The following is a 22,545-nucleotide window of genomic DNA, read 5'->3' as shown; positions in this document are numbered from 1 at the left end:
AAAATATACATTTACAACATTGTCACAGAAATTTTAAATCACGGAGTGTAAGCAGGAAGCTGACTGTTCCCCTTAGTCACTAGTTCCCATTACACAGGGTCACTCCCTTGAAAACTCTACGGGGGGAATAAGAGTTTCAACCACATCTATTTCCAACTCATTCTCTGGTGCGAGATCCCTGCTCGTTTCCCTGAAATGAAAGTTAGATTCGAGCTCCTCTGCACTCTTTGTGATTGGTGCCCAGAGCTTTCCTTTCCAATTGCTGTGTCATAAATAAAAAAGATTTTGCGAGAAGTTTTTTTTAAACATGTTCCCGATTGGTACAATGTGGCATTTAAAGCTGACATGAATTGTGCAGGAATGGACAACTCAGGAATCAGGAACACGGAATCAAAATGCATGATTTTCTTCTGTCAAGATAATAGCATTGTCAGATATAGTTTCAGTGGGATTAAGCATAGAAAAAGGTACGTTGTGGAATTCTGCACTGAGTGAGCTTCACTCTGTCCCTGAACTAGGGTATATCTGAGCTGGGAGCGTTAACTGCACAAGACCCTAGTCTTAGACCTGTTAATAACTGACTTTAACTAGACGGATGGAATATTGATCAGTGTGGGAAATTAATTAAACGATTGTGTATTTAAAACACAATTGCAGAAAAAAAACCTTTATTATTTTTATTGAATTATTAAAGGTAACCTTTAGATTTTCATTGACATGAATTAATGGTGTCCATCAGTGCAAGTGAAATGTTTACAAAACTCGGTTTACCGCTGAATTTATCAACTGTTCTGTTGATGGTCTTCAGTGGAATCGCTTCATGTCCCACCACACAGGAGTAAGAAGCGCCACTGGCCCACTCCTCCACTGTGATCGATAATAGGCTGTACATGAAGAAGGAGGTGTTGTCATTCTCTGCCATCACCTTGGTGTTCCTGTAGTTACTGGGATTCACCGGCTTGTTGTTGGTGGTCCATTTGATGAAAACCTCTCTGGGAAAGAAACCTCTCACCAAACAGGTGAGTGAGACGACCGTTTGCTCGGAGATTTCTTCTGAAGTGGGTAGGAGAACGGACACTGATGGCTCCAGAAGATTAGTCACTGCAGAATAATTGCAACAAATGCAACTGAATTTTTAAGAAGTCCTGACACAATTCGGCATGGATTGATATTTCACGACATGTTTAAATGTTCAATTTTCAGTTTTGGACTTACTCACTTTTATTTTCTAAGGATACAGAATGGTATCCAATTTATTAAACAAAAAAGATTTTTAAAAAATTGTTAGTAAGTTTTTTTTCATGATTCCAGCCCAGAATTTGGAAATTCTGTCTATTTGTCAATGGTGATGTTTAGGTCAAAACCAGGTTTCTCTTCGCCTTATTTGACTCCATCATAATATAATCTCCTTTAATCCATCTTTTATCTAAAACCAGCTACTTCGGTATCAAATGGATCGTTAATGGTCCCAACAGTGTTAGCTCATTCCCAATAAAAGCATGTTATTGATGTAACCAGACCTAAATAGCACATGCATTTGAAACAAATACAGTAACTTATTTTGTGTTTTAACTTCACTGCTCACCTTTCTCCTTGCGAATGGAATCTCTCGCAGGTGTTGGTAGATGCTGATGGTTCACTGAGCAATCGAAATGGTCTCCACTCAGCCAAGCTTGAGTCGAGATAACTAATGTGCTGGTCACACTGTCAGCAGCATCTCCGGGCTTGTCAGCAATCTCAGATTTCACAGTTTCCTCTCCTCGCGTCCACGTTACCAGGACTCCAGAGCCAAGCTTGGACACAACACAGGTTAAGGTGACCGTTGCGTCCAGTAAGACCTGTTCTACTGGCGGAGGTAGGATTTTAACTGTGTAATCCAGGCAATCGCAAATTCCTATGAAGCAGAAAGCAAAATAATCGAAAAGTTCCTCTTCCAAGATCTGTTTTACCCGTCTTCAGGCAAATCTCCTTCCAGGTGGCAAAGTCCAACTTTTGCTGAGGCTGATAATGTACCTACTATTGTTTATATATTTTGATTGTGAAAACATTCATGATAACCTAAAACATGCCCTGCGTTGTAATTATTTCAAACGAACATTTGCTGATCTGCAAAATATTGAATAATGAGCAATACTAAAGGAACACTTACATCAAAAGGAAACAGATACGGCATGATGAGAAACTAGCAGCTGCTTTGTGCTATTTACTTAGCTGAATAATTATATGTACCTGATTCATATTCCAGTGCAGAGTGATTTGGAGCTTTCTGGGGTGCGTTTATGCTTCGACTTTGAGTGAGCCCTTGATGAGTAACCTGACAGGTATAGACGGCGCTGTGAAACCACTCAACAGCAGAGATGTTCAGCCAACTGGTCGCTGAGAATTTGCCATATGCTTCACACACGGGAGAGGTGAAGAAGCTAGAGTCCATGGGGAACCCATTTTTCAACCAACTAACGGAGATTGACTTCGGATGGAAGCCGATGATTGAACAGAGGACAGTTGCATACTTGCTGCTTGAGATGTCTTCCCTGGAGCTGACAGTCAGGAGGAGAGTTGGAGGGGCGTCTTCTGATGGACCTTAACGAAGCATACTGTATAAATTACCTGTCGAATCTGATACCAAATGCCATGGTTTGTTGGATACTTGCCTTTATTAGCCGAGGCACAGAGTTTAGGAGTAGGGAGGTGAAACTGGAATGTACTAAAACTTTGGTTCGACCACAGAAAATGCACTGTGTACAGTTGTGGAGCCCACGTAAGAGGAGGGATGTGAATACAATGCAGAGGACCGAGAGAAGGATGACGAGGATGTTACCCGGGATGCAAAGTTGTAGTTTTGAAAGGATGAAATGAGATTGGCTGGAGTGAATTTGTTTTCCTGGGAGCAGAGGAGAAGAAGCGGGGACATGATGGAGATGTGTGGAATAATGAGGGCATGGACGGGGAGAGAGGAAGAAACATTTCCACTTGTTGGTAGAGGCAACGTCGAAGGGGTTTAAGGATGATTAGAGAGGATGCCAGCAGAAAAATATAACTCAGGTGGTGGTGGGAATCTGGATCACTGTCTGTAAGGCTGGGAGAGATGACACCCTCATAATATTGAATTAGTATTGAACCATAGTGTGAAGTTATGCAAGGCAATGGATAAAATGCTCGGAGATTGCACAGAATAATTTGGTTTTGATAGGCATCGATTCAAAAAGCCGAATGGTTTATGTTCCCTGTGGTAGACCTCTCTGACTCTGTGGGAAGTGATATAAATAATGCACCATGTTAATCTCAACTATTCTGTTAATCTCAGTCCCTCCAACACTTACATGGCATTGCAATGCTCTTGTTGGACTTGCTGTGCTGAACCTCACAGTAGATTTTGCTGCAATTCATCTCTGACTCGGTCAGGGTTAACTGGCTGCTCAGGGTGTAAGTTCCCTTCTTGCCCCTCACTGATGGGTAAGTCTTCAATCCAGCTGTGAGCTTCTCTCCGTCTTTCTTCCAGGTCACTCTGGTGACGTCTGGAATGTAATCCATCGCCAAACAGCCATAAGTAATGGAGCGATCCGTGTCGCCTTGTTGACAGGATGAGACCAGGCCATAAAGTGTGGGGGCAGATGGCATCGCTAGGTAAAAGAAAAATGGGAGATTTAACAAGTTAGACTCTGTGTATAGAACAGTGTCAGTCACGAAACTGTGTTCACAGCTGTGAGACTGTTCCAACGTTTTCCAGTTAAAAGCTCCAGCGGAATTTTAGACTATTTTTGTTGTGGTTGTTTTGTTGACTATGATGTGGTGGTACCTTCATCAGAAACACGCCCTTCCATCTTGACTATTTGTATATTACTGCATGAAGAAATAAGAACACTGCGATACCATCATCATTAACTGTTCCAAAATATTACAAAACATTGCACAAAAAAATTGTCTCGTCTTTTATATCAGTTTTCTTCTCAAAGTGCTTAATTGAAATTAAATGTTTCCAAATCATACTACCTCAGATTCAAAACATCTCCAAAAACATACATCGTGACTAAAGTTCAATAGTAATTCTGCAATCTGTCGTTACCCAATTACAATATAACCAAGCATGAAATTTGATTGTATTAAAGTCTACAGTGGCTTTCAGCATTTCTGGGTTTTGAGACACAGCGTGAATCTGTTTCAATCTAATTCCAATCCGAAATAAAAGAAAACGGATGTCAATCCAGCAAGTCTGCTTATCCTGGAAGGTATTAAACTGCTTGAAAGTGATTAAATCGACACTCATCCAGGCAAGTGAATAGCATGCAGTCACAACCCACAAACCTTGCAGACTGTGGCCAGGCGTAAGTGGACACGACGTGAGTTACTTTGCTGCAAACTGACTGGTGTCTGACCTGCTCTTGTTGCCACAATATTTAAAAGCAGACTCCAGTTCACTTTATGTCAATAATAATCCACAGCATTTTCAGGATGTCGGATTCACAAATGGTATTAACATAGATTCATAGAGTCATAAAGATGTACAGCATGCACCCTTCAGTCCAACCTATCCATGCCGACCAGATATCCAAACCCAATCTATTCCCATCTGCGAGCACCAGGCCCATATCCCGCCAAACCCTTCCTATTCATGTAACCATCCAAATGCCTCTTAAACGTTGCAATTGTACCAGCCTCCACCACACCCTCTAGCAGCTCATTCCATACACATACCACCCACTGCATGAAAAAGTTGCCCCTTAGTTCTCTTTTATATCTTTCCCTAAACCTATGCCCTGTCCTCTAGTTCTGGACTCACCCACCCCAGGGAAAAGACTTTGTCAATTTATACTATCCATGCCCATCATAATTTTGTAAACCTCTATATGGTCATCCCTCACTCTCCGACGCTCCAGGGAAAACAGCCACTGCCTGTACAGCCTCTGCCTGTAACTCAAAACCTCCAAACCTGGCAACATCCTTGTAAATCTTTTCTGAACCCTTGCAAGTTTCACAACATCCTTCTGATAGGAAGAAGGCCAGAATTGCACGCAATATTTCAACAGTGGCCTAACCAATGTCTTGTACAGCCGCAACATGACCTTCCAACTCCTGTACTCAATATTCTGACAAATACAGGAAAGCATACCAAACGCCTTCTTCACTATCCTATCCACCTGCGACTCCACTTTCAAGGAGCTATGAATCTGCACTCCAACATTTCTTTGTTAAGCAACACTCCCTAGGACCTTACCATTAATTGTATAAGTCCTGCTAAGATTTGCTTTCCCAAAATGCAGCACCACGCATTTATCTGAATTAAACTCCATCTGCCACTTCTCAGCTCATTGGCCCACCTGGTCCCGATCCTGTTGTAATCTGAGGTAGCCCTCTTCGCTGTCCACTACACCTCCAATTTTGATTTCATCTGCAAACTTACTAACTGTACGTCTTATGCTCACATCCAAATCATTTATGTAAATGACAAAAAGTAGAGGACCCAGAACCGTTCCTTGTGGCACTCCACTGGTCACAGGCCTCCAGTCTGAAAAACAATCCTCCACCAACACCCTCTGTCTTCTACCTTTGAGCCAAATCTGTCTCCAAATGGCTAGTTCTCCCTGTATTCCATAAAATCTAACCTTGCTTAGCAGTCTCCCATGGGGAACCTTGTCGAACGCCTTTTCTGAAGTCCATATAGATCACATCTGCTCTGCCCTCATCAATCTTCTTTGTTACTACTTCAAAAAACTCAATCAAGTTTGTGATACGTGATTTTCCACGCACAAAGCCATGTTGACTATCCCTAATCAGGTCTTGCCTTTCCAAATACATGTACATCCTGTCCCTCAGGATTCCCTCGAACAACTTGCCCACCACTGAGGTCAGGCTCACCGGTCTATAGTTCCCTGGCTTGTCTTTACCGCCCTCCTTAAACAGTGGCACCATGTTTGCCGACCTCTAGTCTTTCGGCACCTCACCTGTGACTATCAATGATACAAGTATCTCAGCAAGGGCCCTGCAATCACTTCTCTAGCTTCCCACAGTGGTCTTGGGTACACCTGATCAGGTTCTGGGGATTTATCCACCTTTAACCGTTTCATGAAATCCAACACTTCCTCCTCTGTACTCTGGACATTTTGCAAGATGTCACCATCTATTTCCCTACAGTCTATATCTTCCATATCCTTTTCCACAGTAAATACTGATGCAAAATATTCATTGAGTATCTCCCCCATTCTCTGTGTCTCGTCACAAAGGTGGCCTTGCTGATCTTTGAAGGGCCCTATTCTCTCCCTAGTTACCCTTTTGTCCTTAATATATTTGTAAAACCCCTTTGGAAAGCCAAAGCTATTTGATGTCCCCGTTTTTCCCTCCTGATTTCCCTCTTAAGTATGCTCCTACTTCTTTTATACTCTTCTAAGGATTCACTTGATCTCTCCTGTTTATACCTGATGTACGCTTACTTCTTTTTCTTAACCAATCCCTCAATTCCTTTAATCATCCATCATTCCCTATACCTACAAGTATTCCCTTTCACCCTGACAGAAATAAACTTTCACTGGACTTTCGATATCACCTTTTCTGAAGGCTTCCCATTTTATAGCTGTCCCTTTACCTGCGAACATCTGCCTCCAATCAGCTTTCGAATGTTCTTGCCTACTACCGTCAAAATTGGCCTTTCTCCATATTAGAAGTGACCTGTATAAGAAGGACGGATTGCACCTAAATTGGAAGGAGACAAATATACTGGCAGGGAAATTTCCTCGAACTGCTTGGGAGGATTTAAACTAACAAGGTAGGGTGTGGGACCCAGGGAGATAGTGAGGGAAGAGATCGATCTGAGACGGGTACAGCTGAGAACAGAAGTGAGTCAAGCAGTCAGGGCAGGCAGGGACAAGGGAGGACAAATAAATTAAATTGCATTAATTTCAATGCAAGGGGCCTAACAGGGAAGGCAGATGAACTCAGGGCATGGTTAGGAACATGGGTTTGGGATATCATAGTTATTACAGAAACATGGCTCAGGGATGGGCAGGACTGGCAGCTTAAAGTTCCAGGATACAAATTCTAGAGGAAGGATAGAAAGGGAGACAAGAGAGGAGGGGGAGTTGCATGTTTGATAAGGGATAGCATTACAGCTGTGCTGAGGGAGGATATTCCTGGAAATACATCCAGGGATGTTATTTGGGTGGAACTGAGAAATAAGAAAGGCATGCTCACCTTATTGGGATTGTATTATAGACCCCGCCCCCCCCACCCCACCCACCCTCAATAGTCAGAGGGAAATTGAGAAACAAACTTGTAAGGAGATCTCAGCTATCTGTAAGGATAATAGAGTAGTTATGTTAGGGGATTTTAACTTTCCAAACATAGACTGGGACTGCCATAGTGTTAAAGGTTTAGATGGAGAGGAATTTCTTAAGTGTGTACAGGCTAATTTCTGATTCAGTATGTGGATGTACCTACTAGAGAAGGTGCAAAACTTGACGTACTCTTGGGAAATAAGGCAGGGCAGGTGACTGAGGTGTCAGTGGGAGAGCACTTTGAAGCCAGCAACCATAATTCTATTCATTTTAAAATAGTGATGGAAAAGGATAGGCCAGATCTAACATAAAACATCAATATAAATATTTAAGGTCACTGTTCCTCGAGATGGAAAATACCAGGCACCTATGTTGAGAAGTTAAAAAAAATAAGGACTGCAGATGCTGGAAACTAGTGTCTAGATTAGATTGGTACTGGAAAAGCACAGCAGATCAGGCAGCATCTGAGGAGCAGGAAAATCAACATTTTGGGCAAAAGCCCTTCATCAAGAATAGAAGAATATTGCTGATGAAGGGCTTTTGTCCGAAACGTCGATTTTCCTGCTCCTTGGGTGCTACCTGACTTGCTGTGCTTTTCCAGCACCACTCTAATCTAGACCTGTGTTGAGAAGGCAAAGAGAGTGGTGCTGGAAAAGCACAGCCTGTCAGGCAACATCCGAGGAGCAGGGGAATCGATGTTTTGGGCAAAAGCCCTTCATCAGTGCTGTTCCATGGATGCTGCCTAACCAGCTGTGCTTTTCCAGCTGCACATTCTTCGACTCTGATGTCCAGCAACTGAAGTCCTCAATTTATTCCCGCATCTGTTGAGAAGCTTCCTTCTCACTTAGCAATGCAAGGCAGGTGTCTCTCGATGGGATGATGGTCGCTGCAGCATCAGAGATAGGAGCTGATCATCGAGACCAGAAAAAGATCTGTCTCGCCTGATTGAAGGTGAAACTTCCAACTGGCAATTAAAGAACAAAGAACAAAGACAATTACAGCACAGGAATAGGCCCTCCAAGTTTATGATGACCCAGATCCTCTATCCAAACCTGTTGCCTATTTTCTAAAGATCTGTGTCCCTCTGCCCCATGCCCATTCGTATATCTGTCTATAAATATCTTCAATAAAGCTATCATGCCCACCTCTACCAACACGCTCCAGGCACCCACCACCCTCTGGACAAATTACTTACCACTTATATCTCCCGTATACTTCTCCCCTCTCACTTTGAACTCGTGACTGGAGTAACTGAGTTCCCCACTCTCTGAAAAAGCTTCATGCTATCCACTCTATCTATACCTCTCACGGTTTTGTAGACCTCAAACAGGTTTTCCCTCACCCTCCATCTTTCTAACAAAAGTAATCCTAATCTACTCAACCTCTCTTCATAGCTAGCACCCTCCCTACCAGGCAACATCGTGATGAATATCCTCTGTATCCTCTCCAAATCATCCTTATCCTTTTGGCAATATGGCGACCAGAATTGGACGCAATATTCCAAATGTGACCAAACCAAAGTCCTACACAACTATAACATGACCTGCCAACTCTTGTGCTCAATGTCCCATTCAATGACAGAAAGCATGCCGTATGCCTCCTTGAGAACTCTACTGACCTGCGTTGCCACAATGTACCTGAACATCCAAATCTCTCTGTACATCAATTTTCACGGGGCTTTTCCATTTAACGTATAGTTCCCTCTTGAAATAGACCTTCCAAAATGTATCATCTCACATTTGCCTGGATTGAACGCCATCTTCCATTTCTCTGCCCAACTCTCAAATCCATATTCTGCTGCATTCTCTGACAGTCTGCTTCACAATTCGCTACTCCACCAATCTTAGTGTCATCTACAAACTTTCCAAACAGACCATGTATACCTTCCTCCAGATCATTTATGTATATTACAAAAAATCCAAATTTTGGAGGTCTTTGAAAACGTGACTGCCTCCTTTAAGCATTCAGAGTCTTTGGAGTGTTATGGCTGACTGAGTTGGCCATTTCCCCAAGTATGGTTCGAGATATTAACATTTTAACTTCAATAACTATCAAATTAACACCCAGTTTATTGCAAAGAATTAATCTCATACTAAACACCATTCGATCACTGTCATGTTCTGAACTTCCATCCACATTGACAACCTCGAATCTGCCCTGCATGAACGTCCGTGGTACAGCTGTCACTAACTGGACATGCCACCATAGTTTTCACACACCCCCTGACAGGATCCAACTCCTCCAGACATATTGCCAGCCCTTAGTCATCTACCTGTCATCTTACCCAAAGAAACCTGTGCACATTGCAACCTACCTCCCTATCCCACCTGCCCTTACTGCCTATCATTTCACCAACTTCTGATTATTGCATTTTGACATCATGTCCACCTACCACTTCACGACCACTTCACTACCACTGACCCAACCTGGCGCCCTGTTTACTATCAACTAACTAGCCTTGCAACTGATCCATCTGTTGTATTTACACTCAAACTACCAGTGATCCCACCAAGCACCACGCTTCCAAACTAACACGTCACAGCCTATCAGCTCACATTGCATCACATTATCACCCTATCCCGTTACCATTTCTCCACCTTCTGACCTTAGTAAACTTATTCTGAACTTCGAGCCTGCTTCAACATTGAGCCATAGAGTCACACAGAACGGAAAGTGACTCTTCACCCGAACTTGTCCTTGCCAAACAAGGCTCCCAAACTCAACTAGTTTGCCTACATTTGGTCCATATCCCGCTGACCTTTTCTTATTCACATTCTTGCCGAAATGTCTTTTAAATTTATAAATGTACCTGCATCTGCCACTTGCGCTAGCAAAAATTCTATTAAGGCAGCATCCTTTCTGTGAAAAATGCTGCTCCTCAAGTCTGTTTTAAATCTTTCCCCTCTCATCTTAAACCATGCTTTCTAGTTTTGAACCGCCCTACCAGTTGAAAAATACCTCTAATATTCAATTTATTTATGCACCTCAGAATTTTCTTAAACTCAGTCACCCCTCAGCCTCATACGCTCTCTAAAAACAAAATCTGAGCCTATCCAACCTCTCTTCATAACTCAAACCCTCCAGTCCCAGTAACATCCTTGCAAAACATTTCTGCACCCTTTAAAATTTAATAATATCCTTCCCATAAGAGTATGATCATGACTAAATGCTATACTCCAAAAGTGACCTCACCAATATCTCATGAAGGCAATGAAGGCAAGCGTGCAAAACACCTTCTTCAACACTCTGTCTGTCTGTGACACTCTTTTCAGGGAACTAGGTACCTGAAGCCTAGGCTGTCTGTTCAACAGCACTCCTACAGCTCTACCATTAACTGTGTCATCCTGTTCTGGTTTGTCAGACCAAAATGCAATACCTCACATTCATTTAAATTAAACACTATCAGCATTCCTTAACTCATTGGCTCAGTTGATCAAGATCGCATTGTACTCTTAGATAACCTTCTTCACTGTCCACTACTCCATTAATTTTGATGTCATCTGGAAACTTAATAACCATGCTTCAATGCTTTCACAGCTTATCATCTAGCAGAGAACCCCACTGATGCTTTCTCCACCGACCCTGACATAAAGTAACAGCTTGCTTAAAAGATTTAATGTCTTGACCTCAAGTACTTTCTGTGGCAGAGAATTTCAGAGGATCATCACTCTCTCGTTGAATATTAAACAATGGGGTTAAATGTTATTAAGCATTATAAAGGTTGTTGAGCAGAAATATTTATGACAATTTCATAAATGGAACAGCAATAGGTAGAGGTGGAGAGGCTTCCAGTATCATCTAACTTTAATGTTCCTTCAACAGCATATCCCAAAACGTTGAGCTATGAGGACAAGGGCAGTACAAGCATTGAAGAATTTCACCTGAATGTTTCTCTTCAAACTACACTCGAACCTAAGTTGCCCGTATTCACTGTCTCTGTCCTGTTTCTCGATTATAGGCTGATGAGTATTAGGTTCTCAGGGAGAAGAAAGAATTCAGACACTTTCATGCTTATCCAGAGGTGCAAATACTCACTTGAAGACTCAAAAACTAATTTAAAAACTCATAGCATGTCCACACACCGATGATGTTCCAAATGGTTTCCTTCAGTGACCTGAGGGAATGTATTTATAGTCATGGGGTCATAGAGTCAAGCAAATCCTCAGTCCAACTGGACCATGCCATATTGTTTCCACAATAAACTAATACCAACACTCTACGTATGGCCATATCCCAACAAATCTTCCCTATTCATGTATTACCCAAATGTCTTTTAAACGTGGTAACAATACCTGCAATCCATCACTTCCTCTGGCACTTCATTCCACATTTAACCACCTTCTGTGCAAAAAAAAAGTTGCCTTCATCTCCATTTTCGGTCTTTCTCCTTTCATCTTAAAAATATTCCCCCAGTTTTGAACTCCCCCTCCTGAGGAAACAAAATCTTTGCTATTCACCGTATTGTTATGAAATTGAAAGAGATTTTGTTCACTTTCAGACAAAAAGTGTTTTCCACATTTTCAAAGTAAGTTTAAAGTGCAGTACAGCTGCAGAACAGAACAGCTAAAAGATTATCTGTTCCAAAAAAGATGCAGCAAAAGCTGTTAAATGGGCGCCCGAGTTTCGGTTGCTGTTTTGGCACCAATTCAATTTAATCAATAAGTTTAAATTATTTAGACGAAAGTGAGGACCGCAGATTCTGGAGATCATAGTCGAGAGTGTGGTACTAGAAAAGCACAGTAGGTCAGGCAACATCCGAGAAGCAGACGAATCGACATTCAGGCACAAGCCCTTCATCAGGAATCCATCCCTGTGGAAGGGGCTTATGCCCGAACTGTCAATTCTTCTGCTTCTCAGATTCTGGCTGACTTGCTGTGCCTTTCCAGCATGGCATTCTCGGCACTAGTTTAAATTCTGACCAGGATACTGAAATACAATTGTGTTTGAATTTATTATATTGACAAAATCAGACCATCGAGAAGGTATGATATTGGGGCGTATTAAACCAAGGCATTTTAGAAATTGTTCAGAGCAACTGCCACTGAACAGCAGAGCAACTGCCGGCGAGCCGGAGAGCGAACTATGCATCTAACAGCTTGCTTTCAAATTTCTCAAAGGAATAAGAACACCCTCTTTACCAAAAGGCTTCTTTTCCTGCAACAGCAGTAAAAATGTAAGAAGATGAGCCAGGAAGATCAATAGGTGGAAGACTGAAGATAGCGGAGAAGACAGAAACCGTGTGGACTTCAGATTAATTTAATGTAATCTTTAATAATTGTGCTATTGGAGCAGCATTGTTATAGATGTGGGGTCAGTTAATAATTAGTTAAGAAAAAGGGGGTTTGGATTTGTTAATAGTTTTGTTTAGTGCTCTGTTCGAAAATAATAGGCTATTTTCCTCCAAATAATGGAAATTGGAAGTTCTTTTTCATTCACTCACATTTTAAAAAAAATACGAGGTGTGGAGAGTTTTTCTGTGTGTTTGGTTTTAATTAACAGAAGGGTTTAGCGTCGGCGTTGTAACAATATGTCCCTCATGATTTTATTAACCACTGTAGGTCGCCCCTCGATCTTCCACGCTGCAGTGTAGAAGTCCTAACCTATCCAGCCGATATTTATAACTCAAGCCCTTCAAGGCAGGCAACATCCTGGCACAATTTCCTGTACCTTCTCCGTTTAATACTATCCCAGCCGCAACAGGGCTGCGAGAATTACACACATTACTCCAGAAGACGCCCCGTCTGCGATCTGCACAACCTCAACATGACAGCCCAATTCTGAGACTCAAAAGTTTGAACAATGAGTGATAAACGCATTCTTCACCAATCTGTCCATCTGTGATTTGAATTTAAAGGGATTATGCCTGCATCCCTCAGTCTCTCTGTTCGTCACCACCATCCAGGGCCCTGCTATGAAGTGAATAATTCCTGCCCTTGTTTGTTTTGCCAAAAAGTAATACCTCACATTTTAACAAAGTAAACTCCATCTATCATTTCTTAAGCCATTGACCCAAGAGATAGTAACTTTCTTCACTGTCCACTATGTCATTAAGTTTGGTGTCATCTGAAAACTTACTGACTAGGTCTCCTATATTCTCATCCAAATCATTTAGGCACATTACAAACAATTAATGGGAATGAACGTTTCCTCACTCTTTAACCCCACTGATTTGGAATAACAAAATATAATGTCAAATTAAAGGAATCTGATAAATTTGATCGTGGTGCTACAATTTGAACTTGTCAGATATTTAAAATTCATTCTGTTTATCAATTAATTACAGCCTCTTTGGGTCACTTTAAATATTTCACAGGATTATCTTTCAGAACCAGCCAATGTGCCTCCCTCTGTTATTTGCAGATCAATTATGACATCTGGGATCGATCCTATTTTTCCATTAATCAAGTGTTAAAGGGCACAAGACCGAAGTCAAGCACATGGAGTTAGGTCAAATCAAGCATGATCTAATTAAATTGCGGAACAGCTCAATGCGCTTTGTGCCTCACTGCTGTGCCTACCTTCCAATCGTTGGGTCACAGTTTCGGCTTTCACTGACGCTAAACAATGTTTTAATAAAATATATGAACGACGTAATGGTTGTTTTTTTTTAATCCTGCTTATTATTTGGAATGGGAGCATCGATTTCTACATTTAATTGGTCAAAATAACGGCCACTGATTTAGACCAGTGGCTGCACTCTGGAGAATTATTGTTACTTCTTGATACAGTAAGTTCTGAAACTACGGCTGACTCAGTTCACTCACATTCCAAGCTTATCGAAAACAAAAATATTTGAGCAATAATTAAAATGCATTTTTCTGATTAAAATTATTAACAATCTCTGCTTTTCCAATTGAAAATGGAAACGCAAACTTCGGATGATGGAAATCTGAAATAAAAGCACAAATTGCAGGAAAAACTCAGCAGGTCTGGCAGCACCTGTGGAGAGAAAGCAAAGTTAACATTTCAAATTCAGTGACGGTTATTTCACAAACTATTTCCATATTTTCTCGAACCAGAAACTGCACCCAAAATAAAGCACGAATGAAACATATAGCACAATTCCCTTTGCCCCACTCAATCAACATCTCCCAAGGCTGATATATTATTTCTCAGAACCGATTTCCAAACTCCTGCAGTCTATGACTCTACGATCTATGAGAACTCACACCCATTATGTAAGATGCTGATGAAGCTTGTTCGATTACTGTTGGCAAAGTATTTTCAGGAATGCTACTGCATGAGCTGAGATGTCAATTAAGGACCCACTGCAAAGCTATGATCATCTGCTGCTGGGGTTTGAATCAGCGATATTTACACCCCACTGAACAGTCAAACTCTACTGAACGAGTACAGCATTGGTTAGAGAGAAAATACCATTCTCGACATTCTGTCATCAACTGTGCTGAGGAACCAATTTATTTTGGATTTGATATAAATGTACATTCATTGATGCGAGTCAGATTTGTCCCTTACTAATCCACCTACGCTACGCAACCCTGAGCTTTATGTGCAATTTAGTATGACCTAACCTGCACATTTTTGGATTGTTGGAGGAAACCGAAACACTCATGCAGACACGGGGAAACCATGCAAATAGTCGCCCGAGGCTGAAATTGAATAGGATTCGTGGTGCTGTGAGGCAACAGTACTAACCACCGAGATGCCGTGTCACCCCAGGACAAACGAAACGAATGCAGACACGACCAATAGAACAGTGCTGATCCTAACCTGTTCATCCTGTCACTACAAATGTAGATTCACTGGAATTTAACATTTACCATAGCATCTGGGCGGCACGGTGGCACAGTGGGCGGCACGGTGGCACAGTGGTTAGCACTGCTGCCTCACACCGCCAGAGACCCGGGTTCAATTCCCGACTCAGGCGACTGACTGTGTGGAGTTTGCACATTCTCCCCGTGTCTGCGTGGGTTTCCTCCGGGTGCTCCGGTTTCCTCCCACAGTCACAAAGATGTGCGGGTCAGGTGAATTGGCAATGCTAAATTGCCCGTAGTGTTAGTTTAAATGGGTCAATGTAGGGGTATGGGTGGGTTGCGCTTCGGCGGGTCGGTGAGGACTTGTTGGGCCGAAGGGCCTGTTTCCACACTGTAATGTAATCTCATCTAATCATCTATCCAGAGAGCATGCATTAACGTGAATGAGAATGTTTTCACAATAAACATTCATTGTTGTAGTAAACTTAATGTCTCATTATAATTAACACAATCATGGAGGTCAGAAATTTCACTAATATAAACACAGCTCACTAAGAAATATATTATTCTCTGGATTAATTTTACATATTCTTAAAACATTTCTTAAATTTTGACGATTTTGCACATACTGTAGAAAACAGTGCAAAAATATTGCATTCCACTGTGTAAACGCATTTATGTTGTATAAATCATAAGAAATGTTTACAGTCAGGTTTGGTTTGCTATTGCGAATTAATTTTGTTATTAATCACTTTAGAGTGAAGAATAATTTTTTTAAATGCATGGATTGAAAACTATTGCTTGATTTAATTAATGTCTAAATACATGGTCATTGCACTTAACCAATCTGAGAAGTAGCCTTCAGATTGCAATATTTTAGCATTCAGTCAAATGCAATAATTAAAATAATATTAGTCTATTTTAATCGTTTAAAATAAACAGCCTTTTCTCTTGTCGTTTAGTTAGTGTCATCTGCAAAATATTAAATGGCGTAAGTCTGAATACAGAGTATATCACAATATAATATATTATCTGCATTCCCAGCAACTATCCTCATGATGAGATCACGACAGGATTATTATAATTAATTTGACAGCGAACCTTTGGTCACCTAATGTACTATATCAGTTCCATTCTAACGAAAGACTCCAGAATTGATATGTTGTTGTAAAATGGAACTCTCTATACTTAAGAAAATGTCAAGAGCCGTGTCGACAAAATCACCTAATTAAAGTTTTATTCCCGGAAATCAAGTTAATCAGGAATATAATACTTAATTAACTCAAGTTACTTGCAAAACTGATCTGTTCTTCATGGAAACATTTCGGGCAAAATTGCGAAATGGTTCCTATCAATGATCTTTTCCAGCCTGAAGTATTACAGATAGTGTTCAGCGGAATTGAAAGGTGATCGTTGATTAATGATTCATCAAAATGGCATTTTGTTCGATATCAAGAACTATTAGAACTATTAGAACATTCTACTTTTGAAATTCTATTGATGTTTCTCTGTTATTGGTAAATGCTTCATGTCAGATCTTGTGATTGGAGTAGGTAGTTGAGTTCTGAATTAGAAATGTAAACCAATGTTAATGTTTGCAACATTAATCCACAATTGCTACTTATTATTAATCAAAGTGCCATAAGGTATTTTCTTCCCTTAATTTCCAAACCCTTTGTAACCTGCGTTTTTCCTCATATTGGGCTTCAAAACATTTCAGCTCACATGATGACTGCACTCAATGGGGAAACTGGAGCAGTTCACTGACATCATCAATATTCCCAAATAACTCCGCTGGACTCGAACCTGGTGTTGTGTGAGTTTCAACTTTGACCATTAACGTAAATAATGCACAAACAAATATAATAATCTTCTCAACAGAACAAATATTACCAAATGATAATACTGAGATTCAATGATGAGTTTGCAGCAGAACTGACTCTGCAAACTCTTTCAACAGAACCAAAACGGCATCATTGCAAACGGATGGCACAGTGTTTCAGTGGTTAGTACTGTTGTTTAACAGCACTGCAGTCCTAGGTTCGGTTCCAGCATCGGATGACTGTCTCTGTGGAGATTACGCATTTTCCCCGTGTCTGCGTGGATTTCCTCCCACAGTCCAAAAATGTGCAGGTTTAGTGAATTGGCCATGCTAACTTGCCCATAGCGTTAGGTGCATTAGTCAGAGGGAAAGATCTTATCTATTTATCCTATCCATGTGCATTGAGAGATATTTGTTGATTAATGCGCTCATGTCAAATCAAAATTAGTTCAATGATAAATGGTACCACACAATCCCGTAATTTATAATACTTTTAGTCTTAATTGTGAAATCTTACCTAATGGTCAGTTAGACATTTTAGTCACAAATATATTTTTGAATGAGGTTAGTTAAAGCAGAATTTGTGTAGTCGATGTTTAAAACTGAATTCTTTTTAAGTAAATCCAATAATGTTTTTTTTTCTTCATTTCTCAACCTCCCACTTTTCTGTCTTATGTCTTCTGTCTTCAGGAAATTACAAACTGGTCTAATGTCGCCACTTTAGTTTAATAAATACAGAAACAACGTACAAAAACCAAAGAACTTCACAAATATTATTGATTAAAAGTGGTCCAGACAGACAATCTCTTCAGCAGAAAAATACCAAAGACTGAAAGCATGAAACCCCTTGAAAATAAAGTTCGATTCTACAAAGTGAGTCAGAATCCAATTAACTCAACTCAACACAATGAAGCAAAACAAAATCGGAATTTAATCAATTCAAATCAACATAATGAAACCCAGCGCTGCAAGAAAGTTCAATCTAGAATGTAACGAATCTAGCTGATCTACTGTGTCCGTTGCACCCGATGTGGTCTCCTCTGCATCGGGGAGACAGGACACCAACTCACTGATCCTTTCAGAGAACGACTCTGGGACATGCACTAGCCAACCCCACTGCCCCGTGGCTGAACATTTTAACACCCCTCCCACTCCCCCACGGGAATGCAGGTCCTGGCCTCATCGCCAAACCCTAACCACCCGACGCCTGCAGGATGAACGTCTCATCTTGGGACCATCGAAACCACATGGGATCAATATGGATTTCAATGGTTTCTTCATTTCCGCTCCCCCTTACCTTATCCCAGATCCAACCTTCCAAATCAGCACGGCCCTATTGAACATTCCTACCTGTCCCTGGCACTGTGAGGCAGTCACAATGCCGTTCCAGTTGTTAAATTTGTTAATCTACCTGTTTAAGAGACTTTTAGTTTTTCAAGTAATCCAGCCATACAGTTTGCTTAACTGATTTTTTTAAAAATCACCGAGCAACTGAGTCCGTCGCAGCCTTGTTCAATTCTTAATTGCAGGGTGTAATCACTTTTCAGAAAGATCATTTCAAGGAATCAAGCGAGCTAAACGGGGTCATGAAATAGCTTTAGCAAGCAGAATTAAGGAAAATCCCAAACATTTTATTCTTATATAAGAAGCAGGCGGGTAACCAGAGAAAGGATTGGTCAACTAAAAGATAAGGAAGGAAGGCTGTGTGCAGAACCTGAGAGAATGGGTGAGATTCTGAATGATTACTTTGCATCAGTTTTCACTGAGGAAAGGAACATAATGTATCATGAGATTAGAGACAGAAGTTTGATTAGTCTGGATCACGTTGGCCATAAGTAGGGAAGATATGTTGGGTATGCTAGAGGTTATTAAAGTGGACAAATCCCCAGGACCGGATGGGATCTATCCCAGGTTGCTGAGGGAGGCGAGAGAGGAAATAACTGCTGCCCTGACAGATATCTTTGTGGCACCCTTAAATACAGGTGAGGTGCCGGAGGACTGGAAGGTTGCTTATGTCGTTCCCCTGTACAAGAAGGGTAGTAGGGATATTCCAGGTAACTATAGGCCAGTAAGCCTGATGTCGGTTGTGGGGAAGTTGCACGAGAGGGTACTGAGAGATAGGATCTATTTATATTTAGAAAAGAATGAGCTTATCAGTGATAGGCAACATGGTTTTGTGCAGGGGAGATCGTGCCTTACCAACTTAATAGATTCTTCGAGGAAGTGACCAAGTTGCTAGACGAAAGAAGGGCTTTTGATGTCATATACATGGACTTCAGTAAGGTGTTTGATAAGGTTCCCCATTGTAGACTAATGGAGAAAGTGAAGTCACATGGTGTGCAGGACGTTTTAGCTAGGTGGATGAAGAACTAGTTGAGCAACAGGAGACAGAGTGTAGTAGTTGAAGGGAGTTTCTCGAAATGGAGAAAGGTGACCAGTGGTGTTCCACAGAAGTCAGTATTGGGGCCACTGTTGTTTGTAATATACATAAATGATCTAGAAGAGGACAGTGTTCGTATGAACAGCAAGTTTGCTGATGACACAAAGATTGGTGGAGTGGCAGAAAGCATATGGGACTGTCAGAGAATACAGGAGGATATAGATGAGAGTTAGGTGGAAAAGTAACAGATGGCTTTCAATCCAGATAAATGTGAGATGATGCATTTAGGCAAGTCTAATTCTAGAGCTCATTGTACAATGACTGGAACAGCCTTGGGAAAAGTTGATGGGAAGAGAGATGAGGGAGTGCAGGTCCATTGTACCCTGACGGTTGCTGCACAGGTGGATAGAGTGGTCAAGAAGGCATATAGTATGCTTGCCTTCATTGATTGGGGTATTGAGTATAAGAGCTGGAAGGTCATGTTCAAATTGTACAAGACATTGGTTCGCCCGCATGTAGAATGCTCTGTACAGTTCTGATCGCCACATTACCAAAAGAATGTGGACGCTTTGGAGAGGGTGCAGAGAAGGTTTACGAGGACGTTGCCTGGTATGGAAGGTGCTAGCTATGCAGAGAGGTTCCGTAGATTAACTTTATTTTCACTAGAAAAAAGGAGATTGAGGGGTACCTGATTGAGGTTTACAAGATCATGAAGGGTATAGACAGAATGGATTTATTCCCAGGGTAAAGGATTCAGTAACGAGAGGTCATGATTTCAAGGTGAGAGGTGGAAAGTTTAAGGGGGTTACATGAGGCAAGTACTTCACACAGAGGGTGGTGGGCGTTTGGAACGTGTTGTCAGCAGAGGTGGTAGAGGCAGGCATGGTAGATTCATTTAGGATGTGTCTGGACAGATGCACGAGTCGGTGGGCAGCAGAGGGATACAAATGCTTAGAAATTGACTGAGAGGTTTAGACAGTACATTTGGATCAGCTCAGGCTGGAGCACTCCCCCCACCCCCCCCCCCCCCCCCCATCCCCGGTGCTCACCTTCCACCCTACCAACCTTCGCATAAACCAAATCATCCGCTGGCATTTCCGCCACATCCAAATGGACCCCACCACTAGGGATATATATTTCCCTCCCCACCCATTTCCAACTTTCGCAAAGACAGTTCCCTTCGTGACTACCTGGTCAGGTCCACGCCCCCAACAACCCACCCTCCCGTCCTGGCACCTACCCCTGCCACCGCAGGAATTGCGAAACCTATGCCCACACCTCCTCCCTCACCTACATCCAAGGCCCCAAAGGAGCCTTCCACATCCATCAAAGTTTTACCTGCACATCCACCAATATCATTTATTGTATCCGTTGCTCCCGATGCAGTCTCCTCTACATTGGGAAGACTGGACGCCTCCTAGCACAGCGCTTTAGGGAACATCTCTGGGACACCCGCACCAATCAACCACATCACCCTATGGCCCAACATTTCAACTCCCCCTCCCCCTCAGCCGAGGACATGGAGGTCCTGGGCCTCCTTCACCACTGCTCTCTCACCACCCGACGTGGAGGAAAAATGCCTCATCTTCCACCCCGGAATGCTTCAACTCCAGGGCATCAATGTGGACTTCACCAGTTTCCTAATTTCCCCTTCACCCACCTCACCACAGCTCCAAACTTCCAGCTCAGCACTGTCCCCATGACTTGTCTTACCTGCCTATCTTACTTTCCACCTATCCACCCACCCTCCTCCCTGACCTATAACCTTCATCCCCTCCCCCACTCACCTATTGTACTCTATGCTACTATCTCACCACCCCTACCCCATGGTCCTCTCATTTATCTTTCCACCCTTCAGGCACTCTGCCTGTGTTCCTGATGAAGAGATTTTGCCCGAAACGTCGATTTTACTGCTGCCCTGATCTACTGTGCTTTTCCAGCACCACTCTAATCTAAACTCAGGCTTGGAGGGCCGAAGGGCCTGTTCCTGAGTTGTAAAATTTCTTTGTTCTTTGTTCTTTGTTCTAAATCAAACAAAGCTCATTCCAGATTCTGATTTTCACCTAACTCATGCATACTCACATAAAGAGAAATTTCATGGTTCTTACCTGCAGTCACTGTCACCATGGTCCCTTGTCCCCACTAATAAAGATAGTCACAGCGTTACATTCTCTGGCTAGGTCCACACTGAAACTGGCTCTGCTGAAAACAAGCAGTAACCTGCTTTTATTCTGAATCTTGGTAACCCTGAGCAACATAAATTCACGGGAAATGTTCATCACATTCTAATTATACTAGCGATGCTGCTCACTCTTGCCAAATGATTCAAATGTTTTATATTCCACAGGGTAACACATGAACACGTCTCAAACAGGTGCATCAATAATTATCACCACTTTTATAAATCAAACTGAGATGTTTGGATAATATCACACAGAACTAACACCATTGCAGTTTTAGATGGCTTGTAAATCCAAATATCGACCAAGTTTCAAACAATTCGGGCTAAGTGGGTTTTTGTATTGGTCATAATTGCAGTGCTACAGCCCAATTACTGTAGTATACTCCACAGTAATACATGGCGGTGTCTTCGATCTTCAGGAGCTTAATGTCCAACCCAAAGGTATTGTTTGAAATGTCTTTGAATGCAGTAAACCGATCCTTAATCGCTGGTGCATAGTTATTTTTCGATGAGCTGTAGTAGTGAAGCAGCAATTCCAGCCCCTGCCCAGGAATTTGTTGAATCCAGTACATGCTGTAGCCATCAACACTGAACCCGCTGGCTTTACAGGTCAGTCTCAGGGAGCCTCCAGGACTACCGGTCTCTACTTCGGGCTGACTCAAAAGATCCGCCGACTGGACACCTGGGAAAAGACGACATACAGCCAAAGTATCAGTGAAATGAAATGGTTGCTGACTTTGCTACATTCCAGAGGTAAAGTAACACTGAGACTGGGACATTGATAATAAATACTCACTGGATAATAAAGTCAGGAACAAGCTGAGAGAAATTATCAACAGCATCCTTCTGGTAACTTGAGGAAAAACATTTGCCGAGAGCTCGCTAACCAATCCAAATCCGGGACCATTGAACTCCGGTAGAGTGACCAGCTTTTAAATGCACATCAGAAGGGGCAGGCTGCCAGGTTCCACCTGCTGGTTTCCTGCTGAACGCCAAAATTGGAAACTCATCTCAACTTGCACAACCCGAACAGATTGGCTGTTATATTTACACCAGTCTGTACTTAAAATGCGGGCATGTATCTGTCTTTGGAGACTTGCATTACCGAATGGCATGATTCAAAAACGTCCCTTCCTTTTAATAGTGAAAGTACAATGAAACAGCGTGAAGTATGGTGCAGA

The 22,545-nt window shown here is 41.9% G+C and overlaps 1 gene segment (V, D, J or C); it reads right to left on the bottom strand.

Moving 5' to 3' along the window:
• Positions 1 to 651: 651 nt before the first annotated feature.
• LOC148136426 (Ig heavy chain C region, secreted form-like) lies at positions 652 to 22,245 on the bottom strand. The segment is given in 7 exon segments: positions 652 to 1,101; positions 1,586 to 1,894; positions 2,230 to 2,580; positions 3,321 to 3,620; positions 21,291 to 21,326; positions 21,723 to 22,046; positions 22,161 to 22,245. Coding segments are annotated over 7 exon segments (1,758 nt in total).
• Positions 22,246 to 22,545: the final 300 nt, after the last annotated feature.

The sequence above is a fragment of the Chiloscyllium plagiosum genome, unplaced genomic scaffold (genome assembly GCF_037043375.1).
Source record: "Chiloscyllium plagiosum isolate Xiang-an unplaced genomic scaffold, Cpla_swu_hap1 HiC_scaffold_45, whole genome shotgun sequence".
Taxonomy (NCBI): domain Eukaryota; kingdom Metazoa; phylum Chordata; class Chondrichthyes; order Orectolobiformes; family Hemiscylliidae; genus Chiloscyllium; species Chiloscyllium plagiosum.
The sequence above is the reverse complement of the archived record's forward strand: the minus strand, read 5'-3'. Positions and strand labels throughout refer to the sequence as shown.